Source organism: Lactuca sativa, chromosome 5 (assembly GCF_002870075.4).
Source record: "Lactuca sativa cultivar Salinas chromosome 5, Lsat_Salinas_v11, whole genome shotgun sequence".
In the NCBI taxonomy this organism is placed as follows: Eukaryota; Viridiplantae; Streptophyta; class Magnoliopsida; order Asterales; family Asteraceae; genus Lactuca; species Lactuca sativa.
Window position 1 is genome coordinate 359,139,194 of NC_056627.2, and position 24,149 is coordinate 359,163,342.

The 24,149-nt window shown below is 32.8% G+C and overlaps 1 protein-coding gene across 1 annotated transcript; it reads left to right on the top strand.

The window, feature by feature from the left end:
* Positions 1 to 3,883: 3,883 nt before the first annotated feature.
* LOC122197962 (brefeldin A-inhibited guanine nucleotide-exchange protein 5) lies at positions 3,884 to 4,940 on the top strand. The gene is made up of 3 exons (XM_042902187.1): positions 3,884 to 4,138; positions 4,213 to 4,535; positions 4,631 to 4,940. Exons 1-3 carry the CDS (start codon positions 3,884 to 3,886, stop codon positions 4,938 to 4,940), a joined length of 888 nt encoding a protein of 295 aa, XP_042758121.1.
* The last annotated feature ends 19,209 nt before the right edge of the window (positions 4,941 to 24,149 follow it).

Sequence of the window (24,149 nt, forward strand, 5' to 3'; positions counted from 1 at the left end):
CCACTAACCCGTATCTTTATTTCTTAATAACTGACACATATGGTCCCTGTGGTTTGGAGTAAAGCATGTGTTTAGTCCTTATCTCATTGGTTTTAACTTAGACGTCCTTAAAGTATATTTTTGTTAAGTGTTTGATCCTGACATACATAAAAAAAAACTATATTTTTTTTAATTGATTCTTAGTTTATATCTTATTTTATAAAAAAATCAATGCAAGTGAAGTGAAGAATTAACTATTATTTTGTTTATGAACGGAATTGCAATCTTTTTATCTCATACCTAAAAAATCAAATGTTTAGGTAACAAACAACCTTAAACAACAAGAAATGTAAATAAAGAAATGTATATATATATATATATATATATATATATATATATATATATATATATATATATATATATATATATATATATATATATATAGGTTATAATGTGGATGGACAACTATTATGTAGACGTGTGGATAATGTTATTTTATGAAAATTACTAAGAGAATATGTTATTTAGTAATGTAAATACCTTCAATCTCACAGAATTATTGTTATTTTAATGGATATTTACAAATTCTAATTCATTTTTGTTCTCATTTATCGTTTTTTATTTATTTTAATTCTTACAAAATACGACTCAATAAATATCCTGATAATATTATGACAAAATGAGAATAATCAAAAAAAGTGTATAATAACCTTATAGACGATTTAATTAGTGAAAATGCTTAATAATTAAAATAATCATATAAGATTGAACGTATTCATATTATCAAACAATATATTTTTTTTGTAATTTTCACAGAATAGCATTATCTATACGTCCACATAATAGATGTCAATCCACATTTGAACCTAGCTCTCTTTCTCTCTCTCTCTCTCTCTCTCTCTCTCTCTTTATATATATATATATAAAGAGAGAGAGAGAGAGAGAGAGAGAGATAAGTTCAGGTGTTTAAAGTAATTATTGTGTTATTGTATGCATAAATGTGGACCAATCATTTTAAAAACCTAGATAGGGGTAAAATTGTAATCTTAGCTTTTAATTAATTTTGGTATTTAATTATTCAAATCATAAACCCTTTAATTTAGGCAAAATTGTTTACATTTACCACTTTAAAACCCTAGACAGAAAACATCGACCTTTTACAATCAAGCTGCTCTCGGACTCGTTGGCAAGCCAAAGCCTTTTTCTCTCTTCTTCTCGGCTCAATCTTGACTCCGTAGTCCGTTTCTTTTTACTTCATCGCCGTCGTTTACCGCCGGAGATATCAATTAAATCACATTGACGCCCCACCGTCGAGAAGAAGAAACCGACAAGTCAGAACTCTACTCCTGCTGGGTCAATTTGACTCACGAGTGCCTCCTCAACATCCTTATCCACCTCACTATTGAGGATCGATGGCGAGGCTTCTTTCGAATCGCGCCCACGTGAATCGTTTCGCTGGTGGACTCCTCAATTCGAGAGGAAAATCGATAATAGAGGTCTCACTTAGACTCCGATCACGCACTCTCTCTCATTGCTAAAAGGTATTCATACACGCTTTCTCAATCATGCTTTCTTTCTTATTTGTTCAAGGTAGGGTTTTCCTGAGATTGTTTCATATCTTTATCATCTTAATGGTGTCGATCAATTTTTCCTCATGATTTGCACTAAACCTAAATCTGCTTGAATTTGACCTTCAATAAATTTGGTATTAACAAAACCTTTCATGTAGATTTGTTTGATTCAGTAGCTTATGTTCAATAGGCTCCCAGAAAACACCTTATGTTCAAGTGTTGTGTTTGTGCCGAAGTTTGATGGTCTTGAATAAGATGATGGCTGGGTGGTCTCGTTTGTACATGATGAACATTTGAATATATCTCGGGTAAGTTTATATCAATCTCTTATTACATGTATAGATATTATTGTGAAGCAAATTGGACTAATGGTTCTTGGATATCAATAGGACACAAATTGGCTTAATTTCACAGGTTATTCGAGTAGATGCACAAAAGTTTACCAGTGAGTCAGTTGCAATTATTACCTTGCCATATCGAGTGCCTTATGGTTTTCATGGAGCTTTCATGCCGATAATCTCCTAAATATATGATGTGGACCAAGTCGAACAACTAACTCAATTCGTTCTTCCAAACAACCTAAGATTATTTGGCCCAATTGTTAATGCGTGTTTATGATTTAGATACTTTAGTGTTGTATAACCCATCAATTATATTGGAATGGAATTACGAATTCTAATTCTGTTGGAATGGAATCACAAATTCCAATTCTGTTGGAATCACAAAAGTTAATGCTTGAAGAACGGACCACAAAATTGAAAGTGATTCTAAGCAACATTATTCTTTTAGAATGTATTAGTGTCGTTGTTAGATTTTGATGTTTTCTTTCCCGTTTTGAAAGTTTTTTTATTTTTATTCTTTAACAATAAATGTAATTCTTAACAATTGTTACCCGTATTCTATAAGAAATAATGCATTTTTTGTTTTTATTCTTCAATTATTTGTTCAAGAATTTGTTATTCTACAAGAAGTTTTTAAAGTCATGATCAAGAAACAGGTTCAAGAATATTTTTATTATTTATGGTTCAAGAATATTTTTATTTAAACATATTTTGTCATAATGTCCGAATTAAAAGAATTATAATTCGTAGAATCGGATTTTTAAAAGTAATAGAATTTATGATCCCTTAAAAAATGCAATTTTCCTTTATTAAATCTATATTAATTGACTAAATTACCCTTGTAATTAATTAAGATGATATTTTTCAATTATATTTAATTCAATAATATATGTTAATTACTTTCTTAAAATAAGTAAATTTGATTGATCCACATTTATGCATACAATAACACAATAATTATTTTGAATAGAATAACCTAAGTGTATATATATATATATATATATATATATAGAGAGAGAGAGAGAGAGAGAGAGAGAGAAAGAGAGAGAGAGAGAGAGAGGAATGATCATTTGAGAACTCATATATTTCCGAGAGCCCAAGAACTAAAAGTGGACCATTAGATCAACACTTTTAAGGGCTGAGATTTTTAATGGCAATCTGGTAATTAAGACAAGTCTTAATGGTGTATATGGATTTTTAACAAATATCACAAGGGTAAATCAGGTATTAGATTATCACGTCCCTAAACACTCATATCTAATACTCTCTCTCTCTCTCTCTCTCAATGTATCATGTTCTTCACCAACATCCTCCATCTTCGTTGACCACCTCCTTCCTCCCTCCAACAACCACCCTACATTTGTCAACAACCACCTCCTTCATTTAAGATCCCCCGATGATTTATAGATTGAACAACGCAGTGGTTGCGTCATTCGTCTCACTCGAAGTTCCGTGCCCTAATAAATCAGCCAGAGGTCCGATCGCTCTGGGCCTCCTGATTCTCCGTCACCTCTGATCTTCCGGTCTCGAAGACATGATTGAGAAGTTTAATCACGTCAACGTCGGCGATAGCGGCTTTGTTAATATTGTTGATTGATAAGTTCAGAAGTGTGGTGACAGAATTTTCTTGGACTTTTTGGTCCGGTGAATATAAGAGGCTGATTAACAAGGTTGTAGCACCACAGTTTATCATGATTCGACATGAACAAGAGGTAATTTATTTTCGTGGTCTTTGTATGTTTTTCACTTGGTTGACTTCTGCTAGTATAGTGTTTGGCATTTGGATGTTAGAACTCTAATGTTGAACATCAAATAAGCGTTCCATTGAAACACTATTTTTTTTTGCATGTATCTCATATTCTTTGACAATTCCAATGTAATCAGTTCCAGATCTCCCAAATACGAAGGTATTTCTCTTATGCACTTCAGGACACTTGGAATGCAGTTTTGGAGTGTACTTCTCGTCTAGAATATACCGTTTCTACCCCTGCCATGGCTGCTACAGTCATGTTTGGATCTAACCAGATTTCAAAAGATGCAGTTCTTCATTCTCTTAGGGAGTTAGCAGGAAAATCATCTGAGCAAGTTTTTGTGAACTGTGTTAAACTCCCAAGTGAGTCAGTGGTGGAGTTCTTTACTACTTTATGTAATGTCTCAGCTGAAGAAGTGAAGCAGGATCCAGCTTGTGTTTTTAGCTTGCAGAAGCTGGTTGAGATTAGTTACTACAACATGGTCCGTATCCGTATGGTAAATAGTAAAAAACAAAATACTTCATCTAAGTTTTATTTTCAGTTTTTAATGATTGGAAAATATTACTTCAGGTATGGGCGAGAATATGGTCTGTTTTGGCTAATCATTTTATTGATGCTGGTAGTGATCATGATGAGAAGATAGCAATGTATGCTATAGATTCTCTAACGCAAATTGGGATGAAGTATCTGGAACGTGCAGAGCTTGCTAATTTCACATTCCATAATGACATCTTGAAACCATTTGTTGTTTTAATGCGAAATAGACGGAGTCAAATAATCCAAAGATTAATCGTGGATTGTATCGTTCAGATGATAAAATCAAAAGTTGGAAGCATTAAATCTGTTTGGAGAAGTGTTTTCATGATTTTCACAGTTGCTGCAGATGATGACCTGTAACCAATTGTCGAAAGTGCTTTTGAGAATGTAGAACAAGGTAATATATTGATTTAAAAAAATTTAGTTTTCAAATATATCTAACATATAATAGCATTATAAATGGATTTATAAGAGAGGGTAGTCTTAATTCCACATTGGCTATTTATACTTCAATGCATGAATCCGGTGTTACCCCTAATGTTTTCACATACACATCTTTAATATACGAATTTTGCAAATTCAAGAACATGGATCTTGCTTTGGAAATGAGGAATGAGATGAAAAGTAAAGGACTTGAATTAGATATTGTGACATATGGTGTTTTGATAGATAGATTTTGTAAAAATCGGGACATGGGAAGTGCAGATGAAATCTTTAATGAGATTCATCAAGTGGGATTATCTCCAAACACAACAGTTTAAAATTCCATGATTAGTGGATTTAGGGCTATGTAATAATAATTCCTAATGAATCAACTAAAAAACAATGAAATTTCATTAACTTTATGTTATAGCATGATTATCATCCCACTTTAATTTCTTTCTACTACAAAAATTGTGTTTTTAATCTTTTTCTTACCAAGACATTGTACTTGTATGCAATCATAGCATTGTAGTTTCATTTTTTTATTATTAAAACATTGCACTTTGTAAAATCTACTCAATTATACCACTGCAAATTGCTTTCTACAATGTTGTAATAGAAAGAAACGAAAATCCAATGCTATAATAAACAAATAAATGAAAGTACAATCTTATTTATTCTCTAAATTTCCGATTACAAAATGGATTAAATTTTTTTTTTGTATGATATCAGGATGTTCGTGAAACTGCTGTGTGCACAATAATTATTTATTTAGGTATTAGAATTGCTTGAAATAATCCAGTTTAGGTCTCCAAATACAACAATGAAACATTCCAAGTTTCTTTCTCACATAAAATTTGGACTAGTGCTACAATCCAACTTTTACTTTTTTCACCCAAAACATATTTTTATTATAATAAAATTATGATTATTTGAAGAAATTCCTTTTTTGTAGGCTGATGATATTCTAAATGTTGTATCATTAAGAAACAAAAATCCAAGATTTTTTCAAAAAAAACCTTGGATTTTGTATTTTCAGTTGGAGTTGTAAGAACCATTTTCAAAATTACTATAGAAAATGATGCCTGTAAAGTAAGCTTTTCCCTAGTTTCAACATAAATTTAGAAAATTACCTCGTTTCAATCATGTGAATCACAGATAAATCACATGTAATTCACATATGAATTACATGTAATTCACATATGAATTACATGTAATTCACATATGAATTACATGTAATTCACATATGAATTATATCTGATTCACATGTAAATCACATGTAATTCACATATGAATAATATGTTATTCACATGTAAATCACATGTGAATTACAAGTGATCACATGTAAATAACATATGAATTACATATGATTCACCTGTAAATCACATATGATTCACATATGAATCACATGTAATTCACAAGTGAATCACATATGAAATATGAATTACATGTGATTCATATATTAAGCACAGGTGACTCATATATTAAGCACAGGTGACTCATATATAAATGTAATTCACAAATGAATGAAATATGAATTACATGTTATTCACATATAAATTGCATGTGATTCACATATAAATCACATGTGATTCACATATAAATCACATGTAATTCACATATGAATTACGTGTAATTCATATGTAAGTCACGAGAGAATCACATATGAATTACGTTTATATGCACACAAGCATTTAGTGTGAGTGTTCTTTGTTTTTATATTCTTGTGAATTTCATATTTGAATCTTAAAAGATATAATCACATGTGAATATCACATTATATAATCGCTTATGAATCTTACATGATATATACATATGTATTTTTGTCAGTGTTCTTGCATTAATCATTTTTTTTATTTTCTTGTAGATTTGAAAGAATTTGTGGAAAATTTTGAAGATGTAAAAAAAAATTGAAGAAAATATGGAAATCTTAATATGAAGAAATGATAACACTGTGAATATTTATAGTTTTTTTTTATTATTTATATTTTATTTTGTTTCGAATAAAATACATATACTATTATATTTATAGACTGATTAATAAAAATAAAACTTTTTTATGATTTCCTTACGGATATTATAATATAAGAAATATGCATATGTAGCGATGATTAATAAAATTGTAGTTTTTTTTAGAAAATTGCAATTTTTTTTACAAAAAACGTAGTTTTTTTTTTTTAAAATAATGCAGTTTTTTTTTAATAAAAAATTTGTAGTTTTTTTTTTTTTAAAAAAGTGTAGTTTTTTTACAAAACTTGTACTTTTTTTTAATAAAAATGCAGTTAAAAAAATCAGTTATTTTTATTTTTATTTTTATTTTTTTTTAAATTGTAGTTTTTTTGAAAAAATTCACAGTTTTTTTTAAATTGCAGTTTTTTAACGAAATTGCAGTTTTTTTTAATAAATTGCAGTTTTTTTTTTTTAAATTATTTTTTTAAAAATTAATGTTTTCTGAAAAAAAAATTAAAAAATCTCCATTTAAAAAAAAATCAAAAATTATTTTGAAAAAAATATATCAGAAATTTGATTTATTATGTTAATTTTGTTCAATAACACAAAAAAATATATACTACATGAGATCGGTAAGATTACGATCATGCCCTTAATAAGTTAATATTAATCTAATGCTCCACCTTTAGTTCTCAGGTTTTCGAGAAACTATGAGTTCTCAATCGATATCACCCATATATATATATATATATATATATATATATATATATATATATATATATATATATATATATATATATATATATACTCACTCTCAAGTTGGACTCTAAAGATTACAAACTCCCAACTTGCTACGAAGAAATTAAAATGACCAACACTAAGAGCTTTGGTGAATATCTTGACAAACTCAATTCGAATAAGACAAGGTTTTACATCACCATTATTCACTCTTTCACGAACAAAGTAGCGGTTTATTTGTACGTGTTTCGTTCTTTCATAAAAAAATGGTGACTCTCCTAGATTGATGTAATATCCGGTAGAAGATCGTCTAGTTGTGGGACAACTCAACCAACTTGCATCACAGTAGGCTATAGGCTTAAAATTACCACTGGCATGTAAGAACAACCCCAACCGTGCCTTTTAAATAACACAAGACACAGAAAGAAACATCCATGTGGGATCTTTTTCGGTTCACACACGAATTCACTAAGCTGATTTACAACAAAAATTATGTCTAGTCGAGTAACAATGAGATAAACCAATCTCCCCACCAATCGTCTGTACTGTGATGCATGGACGTTTTTTCCATTTTCATCTCTGTGTAATCGTAAATTTTGCTCTATCAGAAAATTACAAGGCTAACACCCTTGAGCTCAATTGTCTTCAGGAATATCAAGTGTATATTTCCCTGACTTATGAAAAATCCTTCTTCAAATCTTCCAGCTTTAATGGCTAGAAAGTACTTTAGAACACCCAAATGTTTTATTCTAAAGTGTGACTGCAAATACTCTTTCACTTCATTTATCTTTCCTTCGTCGTTACTTAATAGGAGTACATTGTCAACGTATATGAAAGCAACACTATGCATATACATTTTCAAATGACAAACGTTAGAATGATCCACTTTGGATTGTTGAAAACCATGATTTACTATAGCCTTTATAAAATTTTGATACAAATTTATGGATGCATGTCGTAATCCAGAAATCGATTTTTGGAATCTTTTGCAGAAACGTTCTTCGCTCTTTTTATTAAAACTTTGTGCCATGCATACCTAGAGGCTACGCCCATCGTACTCCACTGATGACCAAAACTTGTCATTAAGCTCTTAATGCTTAAATTTCAAACGTCAAATTTATAGATCTAACTCTTGGGAAGGTCTAAACCGATAAAGTTGGCAACTTTACGTTTTTTCATGGCTTAATAGGGCCCAAAAGTAAACCCTAGGTTCATAACTTCATTAAAGGACCAATAACTCATGCATGGTTGGACAATAACCTTCAAGATCCAACTTTTATGACTTAATAATCTCAGAAATGGCTAGAAATGATGCTCAAAGGTTCTGGAGTAACTCCTACTCACAAGAACCAAAGCCATGTGACTAAACATGACAAAACATAACCCAAATCTAGATCTGAACTAATAAACAATAAAGTTTAAAGCTTTATACCTCTAGAAGATGCTAGATGAAAAACCAAGTCCGAATCCACAAGCTCTAAGCTTCTCAACACCTCACCAATGGACTCCTTTTTCTTCAATATGATCAAAAACACACAAAGTAACACTCTAAGAGATCAAGGACCTCACAAGGTGGCTAAGGTTTCGAATGGTTGGAAAAGGGAGAGTGGGGGTTGGTTATGAAGAGGACTGGAGGGTCATAAGATGTTTAAATAAGGTCTTAACCCTAAAAAAATTAGAGTTTGGATCTAGTGGTTGTACGCCCAACATACGTATGGTATGCCTTGCATATTGCATGGGATGCCCACATCCCATATCCTTAGTTGCACCCCGCGTAGCTGCAAACTACTCCCTACGTAATGGACTAAAAAGCAACAATTTTATGATTTAAGCCACAAATGAAAAATACCTAGAACACGGTTGTTACAACCTTCTTGTACACTTATTCATCTAAATCTACATGTAAAATGGAGTTATTGACATGCATCTGGTGTATTTCCCATTTCTTTTTAGCTGCTACAACAAGAGCGCAATGAATAGTCACAAGCTTTGCAACTGGTACAAATGTTTCATGAAAATCAATCCCTTATATTTTTGTGATGCCTTTAACAACCAACTGAGCTTTATATCACTTAATTTCTCTATTGGGTCTATATTTTATTTTGTATACTTATTTTGAATCATTGGATTTCTTCTCGGGTGGCGGCTTCAATAATGTCCAAGTGTTGTTTTCTTCAAGTGCATAAATTTCTTTACACATGGCGTCTCTCTAGTGCGAATCCATGACTTATTGTGAGAATTTTTTAGGTTCATAATGAGAGGTAATAGCTAAAAGAAAGATTTTGTGAGAGTTATAAAATTTCTTATATGAAAAGAAATTAGAAAGAGGATGTTGTGTGGAAGGTCCTTTAGCCTTCTTTGAATGTGTTAGAGAAGTAGTCAAGTTAGTGTGGAACTCTTCAAGATGATTTGGTGTAGCTCTAGACCTAAAAATGAATCTCTTTGGTTGTAATGGTGTATCACATTGAGTTTGAGGTTTTGGAGGTTGTGGTGGTAACTCATGTTAAGGCTTAGTTCGTTCACGATCAACATTGTTAGTCTCGTCATTTGTCTCGTGTAGTTCAACAACATGTTCTTCATCTCGTTATTATTGTTGCAAGTATGCCCCCAACATAGATCAATTTCATTATCAATTTCTTGTTTTAGTTTGTGTAATGATTCCTCAAAGTTTGTATTGTTAATGTTCTTGTTCATCTCATAATTTCTTCCAAAAGAAAAATGTATTCAACGAAAGTCACATTTCTACTCATGTAGGTCCTCTAAATTTTAATATCATAGAGCTTATACCCCTTTGTCCCATTAGGTAACCTAGGAATACACAAGGTTTTCCTATTTAAGAAAACTTATCTTGCTTTCCTAAAGAATCAAAGGCATATGCAAGACAACCAAAAACCTTTAGATGCTTATATGACGAGATTTTTCCTAATAACACTTCATGTGGATTTTGTTGTCCAACACTTTGGTTGGTGACTTGTTGATGATGTAAGTTTTGACTGGCGGAGATGCTTGAAACTGTAATGCTCATGTCATCTCAAGTAGGTGTTGATGCTTACGTTTCGCAACATTGTTTTGTTGAGGTGTATACAGAAAAAGTTTCAAGTAAAATTCCACGATCTTTATAAAAATCAAGCATGTTTCGTGACTTGAATTCCGAGCCATTATGAACTTGTACTTATTTTACTCTTTTACCAAATTGTGCTTTCACCATGTTGTAAAACAAGGTTAAATAATATGATGTTTATGTTCTAGTTTTCATTAAATAAACCCATGCTTCCATACTATAATCACAAAAAATGGACAAGAAATAAGAAGACATGTTAAGTGTGGCATGATGATAATGATCCCATATGTCAACATGAATAAGCTCAAAACGTTTATAAGTTTTCGGAAAACTAATAGGAAAAGGTAACCTACTTTGTTTAACCCTAATAGAAGAATCACAAAATGGTTGCATTTTGCAATATCTAATTGTTGAATACTTTAAAAAACTTCTTCTAAGGCATGTCCCAGTTTGGAAGGAATGCCAATGAACATTGTAAATCATGAGAAAGTTGACTAATGGTCAATAAATTGCAATTGAAGTTTGGTATGTTAAGGACGTGTTTTAATTCGAAACCTTACGAAAATTAAACATTATCGGTCCCTGCGATGGGAATAGTTTCACTGTTTGGGATGGTCAAGATAGTACCATTTTTGTTTTATTTAATAGAATTTAACCAATTTTATGGATGGTTATATGTTCGCTAGCCCTAAAGTCTATAACCCATGAGTATCTAAGGTTTTTTATATTAATCATATTTATTTGAGGAATATAAGGAATCTTACGTTCCATATTTGCTTTTGGAACGTGTTCTTGTTGCTTTATCACTCGAATCATTTGAACAAGTTTGTTATATTCTTCCTTGGCGATGATGATATTGCTTTGTTCGTTGACGAAAGTGGTGGTATTGGCAACTCTTGGTTGCGATTTCTTTCCATGTTGATTTTTAGTATTAGTGGATTTTACATTCCACCATTTTGGACAAGTTACTAATTTGAAGAAACCTTGGATAATATGTCCTACCTTTTGATAATGGTTGAACCACTTGTCATCATTCTTCTTTCCACAGTCATTTATTCTATTGTTTGTTTGATTATTGGTTTTTGGTGGTCGTCGAGTAAAACTTCTTCCATTAGCTTGAAAGGCAACGACTTCTCATGTGGTGTGTCGAGCATATCTAACGATACATTGTTGTTTATCTTGACTAACAAGCTGATACGCTACCCCAAGTGTAGGAAGTGAATTGAAGCTTAGGATCTGTGTCGTGATCAAGTTGTGTTCTTCATTTAGCCCCATTAGTAAATCATAAAGTCGCTCGTTGTCATGCAATATTGTAATTTCTTTACAGATGTCGCACCTACAATGTTAACATTTTAACATTGTTAATTGGGCCATTCGTTGGATCTCATCCCAAACACTCCTTAGTTTGATATAATATGTAGAGAAATTCATCCTTTCTTGGCGTATGGTAGTGATGGTGTGTCTGAGTTCATAGGCCCTTGGTGCGTTCTCTTTATCAATCTTTCTTTAAGATCAACCTATATGTTGTGAGCGATAATCTCTTATTCGATGTTAATTTGGATCTCATTGTCTATGGAGCTGACGAGCAATGGCATTGCACCGTTTCTAGTTCATGAAATTCGTAGAGTTATCATAGACATCGTCATAGACCCATATACAAACTCTATCTTGTTCTTTGAGAATAATGCATTTGCCATCTCGTTCTTCCAGTCGTTGTGGTCTACATCGTGTAGCAAGTTATCGCCAACAAAATTCTAACGTGGGTGTTTAGCCAAAGCAAGAAAAACGAAGACGATATGTCTATGATTGACGTTTCCTTGCTACCGAGATATTTATTTGCACCGGTCAATGTTTATAATAAACTCAATTTTTATTCTCATTTTTGCTATGATACCATAACAAATTCTGAAGTGAAGAATTAACTATCTATCTTATTGATGAAAGGAATTATAATCCCTATATTTATGGGGTAAAAATAAAGACTTGTAAAAGGAATCTAATACCTAAATAAGGAACGACTAAATGCTTAGTTAACAAGCAACCTTAGACAACAAATAATGTAAATAAGGAAATGTGATACATATCTCAACATAAGTGGGACCTATCCTGCATTAGCCATACATCTCTCTCATGACACCCAAATCTCCATCGTCTTCTCTTCCTTACATTGAAATGCAGAAAAGATAGTGGAACTATTGAAATGCAAAAAAAAGAACCACCAACCATGTACACCCTTTTCTTCCATCGATCTCTTTTTCCTCTTTCCATCCCAGTTAAGAACAACAACTTCAATCATCAAGAAAAGGAAGAATCACAATTATTACTATCATAGATCTGAGCATTTCCATTTAGATCTCTAATCAATATCTTCCAGTTCTTTCTCCTTTTTCCTCCTCATCCTCCTCATCCTTGTCGCCTTCAAATACATAGCTACCACCGAGATTTTTTCTTCGAGATTTTATTGGACCTTAAGTAATCATCCCATTCGACGAATTCAATTTCAATTGCAATGTAGAATCGAACTTAATTTATAAACTGGAATTGCCAACAAAGCACAAAAACCTTGTTCATATTTAAACCAGGACCGACGAAAAAAAAATCAAAGTTTGTATCCACTAATTGCACTTGTATTTTCGATGAGAGTTGAGGTAAGTTTATGATAAATAATTCACTTATGATAGCAAAGCTGGCAAAACATGGTTCAAATGCATCAAAATATTTGGGATTGAATGGAAATTTTGATGAGAGTAATAGAAAGGTGTGGATCTATTTTTAATTGCACATGTAGTTTCGATGAGATGCGAGGCGAGGTGAGGTTATGATAGATGATTCACTTACGATAGGAAAACCGACAACACATGGTTCAAATGCTCAAAATATGTGGGATTGATTGGAAATTTCTATGAGACATATAGAGAGGAGTGGGTCTATTTTTTATTTTGATGATTATTAAAATATTTTAAAATGTATTTTTTTTATATATTAGTTATTTCAAGTTTACAAAAGATCAAACACAAAAAATATTGATATTTGAATAAATGTTACCAATTAGGAACATTGTGAACTTTATCTATAGTTCATTTTCTCATTTGTAAATGAAAACGAAACCAATATAAATTAATTTGGTTTTGTTTTAGATGTCATCTAGCCACATATAGTGAACCAAAAACAAAATTTTATTTATTTAAAAAACTCAAACCAAAAACAATACATTTTCAAATTTGAGAATCAGATAAAACTAGTATTATATATGTCCATTGGCCGAGTATATTGACGTAAAAACAATAAATATATTTTTTTTCTTGTATAACATCGTACTTTCATTTGTTCCAATTATAACATTGTACTATGAAATCCATTATATTTTTTTTTTACTTATATCGTTTATTTTTTCCAATTATACAAAAACATACAAACTTATTTTTTATTTATTATACCAGCGTATATTCATTGCAGTTATTTTTGGCAGTTGATCTAACTGTAAATTCATTTACAATCGCATTAGAGGGTAAACCATTGTACTTTAAAAGTACATTGCTATAATTAATTGAAAGTAAATAGCAATGTACTTTAGTATAGACACAGTCACATTTAGCCTACGTTACTATGAGCTTAAAAATGGTTAGAATGCTATTCAAACAAAGGAAATTACTATACTCATGGGTTTCACAAGATATTTTGTTACTCAGTTACCACCTGCATCATTTAAGACTAAAATAGAACGATACAAAGTTGATCATAAAATAATTGATTTATAATGTTCTTTATATCATAAGAAATACTTTATAGCTTACTTAATTGTTTTCATCATCGTTTGAGTCGGTCATAGATTGAAAAAGAATTATGACATAAGTCTTATACTTTTAGATAAATGCAACAAACATAAATATATTTTTTTTGTTCATGTATAATAGCTACGTAATTTTTTTGTTTTATTATTATAACATTTCAATTAAATTTTTTTTTCCTTATTAAGGCATTTAAATATGAAGTTTTTATCCTCATAACAACATTGTGTTTTCAATTCTTGTCTTATTAGAAAAAATACTTTCAAATGTCTAAAAAAATGGTATTTGTGAAATTAGAAACAAAGACACTGAGATTGCTCAATCAATGATGCATATATTTCATTGCAAACTCCAGGGCTGTTTTGATATCGGAAAATAACATGATGACCCCCATATATCATTAAAACACAAACTAACTTTTTCATTATATCCAAATGATTACAACATACTAAGCATTATTTAAATATGTTTAAACTTAATGACCCTATAACCCTATAATATAATTAGATTGTAGTTATACACATTGACCGGATCACAATGAGTTTACTTATCCCAGAAAAGCTTTACATCAACACCAGGGGCAAAAATGTCCAAAAATGAGAGACACAGTTGTACTTTTTGACAAATATTTTGTGGGAACCGAATTTCAATCCATGGGAAAATGCATTTATAATTATGGAAAAAAAACATAAAAGCATGACACCATTTTGAGTTTTATTATAATTTTAGACAAAATATAAAAACAAATAGCAATTTTTGAAGACATTGTTCAAATTATAATTAAAACAAAATAAATCAAAGTTTAATTTCAAACAACACTGGATTTAGAGTTACAATTTATTTATTTTGGTTAATCATTTGACATTTGTAAGGATGTAAAGTGAATATAGATGGGTGTTTGAGAATTACTTGATTTTAAGACACAACCCAATCAAGAAATGATCTTTCATCATCACATGTTTTAGGAACTTTTTGGAGAACATAAGTAGCACACTACATTCATCATCACTTGATATTAAAAAATAAAACATAAATACACATAAGTATGAATTTCAGCCACCATTGATTATTTTATGAACAAACTAACCTGAAGTGGTTTCATTTTCATCAATGGTATATAGCATCTCGGTTATCAAGATTAGGCATTTGTAGTGGGTATAAAAAGTCAACACTTTTCGGCGAATTTTTGTTTACTGAATGATTAACATAGTAGTTCGTACTTAATTGACACTCAACATTATATAGCTCACATGTAAAATAATGATAACAAATATGAAGGGATTAATGCTTCTTTGTTTTCTTTGATGAATATTTTAAAGTTTTCTAATGTCTTCTACTCAGCCTCATCGATGTAAAAGTAAATTGGGCCACCACACATAGAAAGATAAAAGGATCACAAGAAAAGGGGGCGAATATATGAAGGAACATAGAAGTTCATTTTGATGATGAAACACTATAGTTTATAATTACTCCTTCCTTCGTTCCGTCCTATATGAAAAAACAACATAAAGTAGATTAAACATTTGGAAAAAAGTATAGAATCAACGCAGTCAACTTGGAAACATGAAGATCCATTATCCAACCAAAAAATTGATACAATATCCCTACAACATACATTTTCATTAGATTAAATGTTCGTTTTAACAACACAGAGACTAAAAATAAAGGTGTGGTGGAATATATTGTAATACATGATATGGGTAATTGAAAAGAATAGCAATATACATGATTAATTGGATGCTATAGAGCCCGAATTTCCTTAAACAATAAGCACGATTTTGAAAATACATTGTTTATAAAAAGCAAATAGAATACAAAATATTACTTGGAATAATAGACTTCTCTATTACATCTACATAACACTACAACACAACTATATCTCTTGCCACTGCAAAGCATTACGCACTTGTTCCCGTGTAAACAATATATTATTTTCATCAAAGAAAGCAAATAAAATGACCAATTTGTCAAGATTGTAATTGTCTAGAAAGTACATCTTGATTGATTAAGAGGGTGTTTGGGAAAACTTTTTAAATGACTTTTGTCTTTTAACTTTTCTAAAAAGATATAAAGATGTTTGGATGATGCAAAAGTTCTTTTCAAAATAACTTTTTATAAAGAAGAAAATGGTGAGTTTTCAAAAGTCAAGAAAGTGTGACTTTTTGTAACTTTTGGACTTTTAAAGCTAAATCACACTCAAAAGTCAAAAAATACTACCCAAACACTTTTAAAACCCATTTTTGGCTTTTGTTTCCTCAAAAGAACTTTTACAAAAAGATCTTTTAGGCTTAAAAAGTTTTCCCAAACACCCATTTAAAGTTTGTTAAAACAATTCAAATTATTAGTAGCTTGAAACAAATTTCTGTCAGCATGAGAAAAAAAGAGAGAGAGAGAGAGAGAGAGAGTTCTCTCTTTAAAGGTGTGGCAAGAGTAGCAATATCTTCATTAGCAGTCCCAGAGCACCAAATATTTACTCTGCTCTTGATTTTGTTTAATACAACCTGAAGAGTAAAACAAAAATCTACATATTATAAAAATGCAATAAACTTCAATTGCCTCACTCAAAACCCTAAATAGTGAAGGGTTTGAGGAGAATGGTGAGGAAAGTGAGTAAAGAAGAAGAAGAATGCGGGGAAGAAAAGTTATGGCGATTAAAGAAACATGAAATTAAACTGTGAATCCCAAATCCAATAAATGACACACAATCAAACAAAGAAAGAAAATTATGTTGGGTTGTTTTTCTTCTTCTAGGTTATTTATGCCAAAAAGAATGTTGAATTCCTAATTGCACTAAACGTCACACAGTGAACTAATAATTCGTCTTATATAGGGGGATTGAGTGTGAACGCGGTTGTGTAGAATCGGATAGTGGCTTCCATAAACTCGGCGGATGCCTTCTGGGTCGAAGAAAGAGGAACGCGGTTAGTAATTAAATCCAATATCTATTCTCTTGTATGCAATCGTGGAAGTTAAAGCGAGATTGGGGAGACATGGGCAATAAAAGACGAAGGCCCGTTACATGGACACTATCGGTGGTCAATGAAGTCGGAGTAGACACTGTCAATAGGGAACCGTAGGTAGGCGGTTAAACCGTAAACAACTAGTTCTTGATAATGAGAACTAATTCGTCAAGAAAGAGAATGTGTAAAGAAGCATCATGTTATTTCAATGGAGTCATGGATGCTACAGGTAAGTATCGGTTGTGTAAGGAAGAAACTGTCTAATTAAAAATAATAAAATAAGGAGTTTACACTGCTGAGATTAAAAGTTGAAGAAATTTGATGGCTAAGATTAAGGCGACGGTTTTCAACGAGCTGTCGTTAATAATATATAATTTTGGTTTAAATGAGCCTCATGGATAATCAATTTCTAAAACCATCATAAACTAAAAACTTGTGTTAAAGACATATTTCAAGAGTAAATCACTAAGGGGCTGTTTGTTTTTTTTTGTGAAGAGCTGCGGAACCACTTTTGTCTGCGCCGCGCATACAATGCGCAGACATATGCCCTCGCAGAGTGTTTGTTTTTTGGAAGTGCGCAGACCAAAAAACGTCTGCGCGAGGTCTTCCTGGCGCAGACATGAGTCACTGTCTTCAAAGGTCTTCAGACCTCATTTTAACAAAAAAAAAAAGACCACCCGTTTTTTTTTTTTTTTTTTTTTTTTTTTTTTTTTTTTTAGTTTTCTTTCTCTTTTTGCTGAAAATGCATTTTTAATCTTTATGACATGAAATTAAGATTGAAAAGTTAATTTATTTCAACGGCTGCAGACGTTAAAAACAAACAGTCTTCTTATTGCAGACCGCAGACATTTGGTCCACCTTTTATGCCGTAAAGGCTTGCAGATGTGGTCCGCAGACTGTAGACATTTTGGCTTCAAAAAAACAAACAACACCTAAAATTGTCTACATGTAGTTAAAGTTATATATTTGGTTCTCATTTTTCATTTTTTTTTCGCATTCAAACTCTCCACATAGTTTTCTTTATTGCGACTTTCATCCATGGTATAGATTAAAAAATTATACTACCTTAGTTTTCTTTATTGCGACTTTCATCCATGGTATAGATTAAAAAATTATACTACCTTATTTATTTTTTTTCATTTATGTATTATTTGTTAATTATCAATCTTTTAAACACCATTTCCACCCCTACCAACCACGTCGATCACTTTTTACCTCCAACAACCACCACCTTTGCAAATCCAATTAAACTCTATAAAAAACCCAACTTTTTACCTCCAACAACCACCACCTTTGCAAATCCAATTAAACTCTATAAAAAACCCAAAGAAAACGAAATCATAATAAAAAACGCATAATAATAAAAAACATGTATATAAAATCACAACCTATAATCAAAACCAAATAAAACCAAGATAAAACAAATGACCTAAAAAAAATTCTAGAAATCAAAGTCAAACTTGAAAATGAGTCCATATATCAAAATCGAACTAAAAGCATATATATAAAAAAAATCAAAAGCAACATGAAAATAGTTCCAAAAATAGAAATTGATTCCACAAATTGAACCAAATCAAAATCAAACTAATTTCTAGTATGGTATATTACATAAATTATTCCAATCTTTGTTATTTTTTCTTAGATTTACGTTTTAGAAAGGTGAAACGATTTTTGGGAAGAGCACACTAACAAATGGAGAAACAGTTCAGAGAGGTGACGATTTTGTTGACAGTTCAATGGTATATCATGTCTATTACCGATGACCTATTTGACGTCGGGCGAAAAGACTTTTGTTATGGATTGTGCATGTTCCCTTTTAACTTCGCTAGAGTTGGAGAAGTTAGCGATGTAGTTGTCGAAGTTGTTGTGATGTCACTGATGGTGATCAAGATGGTATGTCATTATTTTAGGGGTAGATTTTGACGTTCATGTGAGAATAAAGTGGTAAGGTGAGATCTAATGTGATAATATTATAAAATAATTGTATAGATTGATTAATATTAAAAAAAATATAATAAGAGAAATATAGTCTTCTAACAAGAGAAAGTTACAACAAAAATACCACAAGAAACGTCTGAGTGCAAAAAATTAATAAAAATAAAACATGTAATTTTGACAGAACCATATATAGAAGATTTTAGTAATTTACTTGGAAGACATATTTTTAAAGAATTCAAAACTAAACTGAATACAATCGATTATGATCTAGTTTGGTATAATCTTAATTCAGTTCTTTAATTTAAACCTATCACAATACTTCAAAATTATTTAAAATATATTATTTATTGATAAATTAACTAAACTAACCGATATAAATATGTTTGTTAATAAAAATGATCACTTCTTTTTCTTTCAAAATTTGGAAAATGATCATGAACTCTGGAATATAGTACTCAAGATGTAACGTCTGTGTTTCCGGACTTGCCGTTTTTAGCAATGTGATAGTCTAGGTTAACCTTTGTAACCCATTTTGAAATAATGAGAATGTATTATTTGAGTATTATGTGTTTTGTGCTTAATTGCTTAATTATGTGGTCTGATTAATTAAGAATAAAAATAAGCGTCAAAATTTAAGTGTAAAATAAACTTAATATCTTTGGTTAATGTTGTAGTAGTTGAAACGAGGTTTTCAAATATATATAGAACGCCCAAATCTGACTTCGTATGAGGAAGTTATGATTTATCGAAGTTTCGACTTAGCGGTGTGCAACCTGAAATACTCGATTTGAGATCGAGCGGTTTTTAGCCGAAGAAATCTAAATGAGAATCGAAGATCTCATTGTTGGTATCGAAGCGATAAAAAGTTAGGCGAGAACGGACGTCAAACGAAGAAGTTATGAATTTATAACGAAATTTTTCTGTCGCGGCCTATTAAAAATAAATAATAAAAATAAAGTCAAAATTAGCCGACGGAGTCTAAACGAAAGTTGTAGAGCGTAGTCTCACCTTTCCGTGGTTATAAAGAACGTCGAAAACGGAGTTTGTATGAAGAAGATATGAATTTCCGAAGTTTGATAAATAAATTGTAATTATTTTTAAATCAAAAATCCGACATTATCCGAAGGCCGAGTCACCAGTCCGATCCGACGTACGCCCCACGTACTCCGAAGAGTGTCGACACTTCGGATGACGCATGCAGTGACGATTTTGGAGGCTAGTACGCCCCGCGTACGCCTGTACGCCCCGCGTACTCCGAGGTTCCAGCCTCTATAAAAGGGATCCGAAGGCAGCCGAGAGTTGTGTTCATTTCTTCGCTTCTCTCTCCCGTTTTGCATCGTTTTGCGTGCCAGAAATACCCCGAAGCCCCGATATTATTCTCTAGACCCGAGGCAAGTCCCGAGATCCCGAAGATCCCGAGAAGTGCGGTTCCCGAGCCGAAGCTCTGCCCGCGAGAAGTTCGATTTTTGTGGAGATCTTCCAGATCTGCTGTGGATTACTACTTCTGCAAGTCGTAGTGCTGTCCGATCATCTTCTGATCAAGTGAGTGTATACTACCTTTCATAAACACGATAATAATACAAGTGCGGTTTGAGTGTATTAAGTAAATTGTGGTTTATATGTGTGAGGGTGCAGTTACTTTCTTCTAACAAGTAACTATGAAGTATTTTATGCGATATACTTGCTATGTGTATATTTTGTGATTGTATGCGTGAATGGATATTCACTTTATTCCATCTCATAGATCTGAATTGCTTTCTATGAAATACGTGTTATGTGGTATGCCTCATCTGTTATATGGAATATATATATATATATATATATATATATATATATATATATATATATATATATATATTGAATGAAAATGATATACAGGTTTTAAACTATGTATGAAAATATATTCTTATCTACTAGTATGTTGGGTAGAACATGGGTAGATAGTTGGTGTGTAATAAACAGACGAGAGGCCTCGATGTTGTTGTTGTTGTTGACCTAGTTATTCAGCAGAGTATGGATAACGACCACGGACTCCTTCTAGACAGTCTAGTGGAATGCTAGCAGGTTCATAACCTGTAGGTGTTGTGAACGATGTGTTCACCGGTGTACTCTATCCCCCTCATGGTTGCCTTTAGGATATCTATTGTTAAGGAAACCCCTTCGCAGTGATATCCGTCCCGATGAAAATCCTAGATTAGGTCCCTTGAGATAGTAGTTGTTTTAGGGACGTAAAGTAAGGATAACGGGAATGGGTAATCGGGATAGTGATTGGTTGGTGAAATTAAATATAACTTATTTATTGTGGGTTGAAAACCCTATATGCTCACCAGGCTCCCAAGCCTGACCCACTCAGTTTTATTTGTATTACAGGAAGTGGCACAAGGGCGTAAGATGGATGGATCATCTTGTTGTTTTGTTTACAAGTCTGTATATGTATATATTTATTGAATGACTTGTAATGTTATCGTTTATGCTTTATGGTCTGTATCGGAACATGACATCCCGAGTTTTGATTATATAATGAAAATGCATCTCTTGATGAAATGCTTTGATAAATGTTATTTTATCATGTTATGTTTTGGGAACAAATTCCGCAACTCTTTCAAATCAAAAGGATTTACTCTGAAATTATTTAAAAGCATAAATGAAAAATCGGTCTTTTCTGGCCGAGATTTTGGGGATGTCACAGTTGGTATCAGAGCATTAGTTTAAGCGAACTAGGAATTTGTAGGATTTCTAGACTTAAACTTAGAATGCTATGTGGAATTTTGAGATGTGTGTCTGTTGGATTTTAGACACGAGCACTAGTTTATTTTAGGAAAGTTGCCTAAAATGCTTTATGTACTAAATGTTATATGTTGCCATATATGATATTATTTGTTCGGATCTACGGTCTGTTCCCGACCGGATCTGGAAACCTTATGTGTGTAGGATTCTAAGCGTGCGTCTACGATATTAGAACTAGCATGTAAACGTTTCGGAGTAATAAGGATGAATTGAATATCTATCGTGAATGAGGATCTAATTTCACCTTATTCGGTGTGTAGATCAAAATGGTGAGAACAAGGAGTGGCGTTGGAAACGCGGATGAAAACAGGAATCAAGCGCCAGTGATTGAGCAGATACCTGTTGTAGCAGCAGCACCAGAACCAATAACAATGGCTGCGGTGCAAGCCATGATTCAGGCTATGTTGGCCGAACAAAGGGAGGAGATGCGACAAATGTTGCATAATAATAGGGATGAACCTATCATACCTATTGAGGAACCTGAATTGATTCCCGAGCAATCGGAGGAAGGGAACAATAGTCGCATGATGAGTCAAGTTGGGACTCAAGGGGAACGAAGGAACGATCCAGAAAGGAGAAACAACAAGGATGGGCGTATGTACAAGAACTTCTTGGGCGCCAAACCGCCAAGTCTTTCTGGAAGCCCGAAGCCTGTTGAGATAATGGATTGGATCTCCGAGATGGAGATGGTATTTGAAAGTTGCGACTGTAGCAACAAACAGAAGACCGTCTTTGCGGTTAGACAACTGAAGACTGGAGTCTTGAGTTGGTGGAAGTTGTTGGCAGATACTATGCCACGAGGAGAAGCCCTGAAAATGTCATGGGAGGAGTTCTTGGAATAGTTAAGGGTGCAGTATTGTTCAGAGATAGATCTGATTGATCTGAACAATGAGTTTCAAAACTTAAAGAAGGGGAAGATGAGCATAAATGACTATGCTACTGCATTTACTGAGAAGATGAAGTTGTTTCCATACCTAGTGCCAACGGAACTCTCCAAGATTGAGAGGTTTGCTAATGGACTGCCTGCTGACTTTGGTCCGACAGTCAAGATGGCAACTACTCTGAAAACGGCTGTTCGTGCAGCTAAGAATGTGGAGGCCCAGCAGAAGGAAAAGGGTCTGAAAAGAATAGATGTTGGTGAAAAGAGGAAGTTCGATGGAACTTCAGGGTCCAACAAGAAAAACAAGTTCTCGAAGTCTGGTTCGAGGGGAAGTGGAGGTGAAGGGAAATGGTGCGACAAATGTAAGAAGAAGCATCATGGAAAATGTGAGGTGGCGAACACATGTTACAAGTGTGGAAAGCCAGGGCACTATGCCAATGAGTGTACCCTCACAAAGAAAGTTTGCTATGGTTGTGGTGAGGAGGGTCATATGTCGAGGGACTGCCCGAAGAAGAAGGAGGCAGCTAGACCCAACATTCCGCCAAAGCCAAAGGCGAGAGCATTCCAGATGACACTGGAAGCTGCTAAAGATGAAGCTGATGTCGCTTCAGGTACCTTTCTCGTTAACGAATTGCCTACCCAAATTTTATTTGATTCTGGAGCCAATTACTCCTTTATATCGCATGAATTTGGTAGAAAGCTAGCTTTGCCTGTTGTTAGACTAGATAATGCCTTATTAGTCGAAGTTGCTAGTCGCAAGTTTGTACCTGTTAGCTATCGCATGAAAAACATCTTAATTGATCTAAATGGGAATAAGTTCCACGATGAATTATTGCCTATCGAACTAAATGGTTTCGACATCGTATTGGGAATGGATTGGCTTAGCGCCAACGACGCCGAAATCTTATGCAAGAAGAAAATAGTCAAAGTAAACCCGCCTGGGAAAGATTCGTTTATGGTGTATGGAGATAAACACAGAGTGAATTCTGGAATCATTTCATTGATGAAAGCCAGAAAATGTTTGACCAAGGGGTGTACATCATATTTAGCATTCGTGATTGATGCTAAGAAGGAAAAGAAGGTGATGCAGAATATTCCAGTGGTGTGTGATTATCCGGAAGTATTTCCCGAAGATCTTCCTGGATTACCACCAGATCGACAAGTGGAATTCCGTATTGACTTGTTGCCAGGAACGACGCCAATTGCAAAAGCACCTTATCGATTAGCACCGACGGAGATGAAGGAGCTAATGATGCAACTTCAAGAGTTATTGGACAAAGGTTTCATTAGACCTAGTTCATCACCCTGGGGAGCTCCGGTGTTATTCGTGAAGAAGAAAGATGGAAGTATGAGAATGTGCATTGATTACCGAGAGCTGAACAAGGCAACAATAAAGAATAGATATCCGTTGCCGAGGATTGATGACCTGTTTGATCAATTGCAAG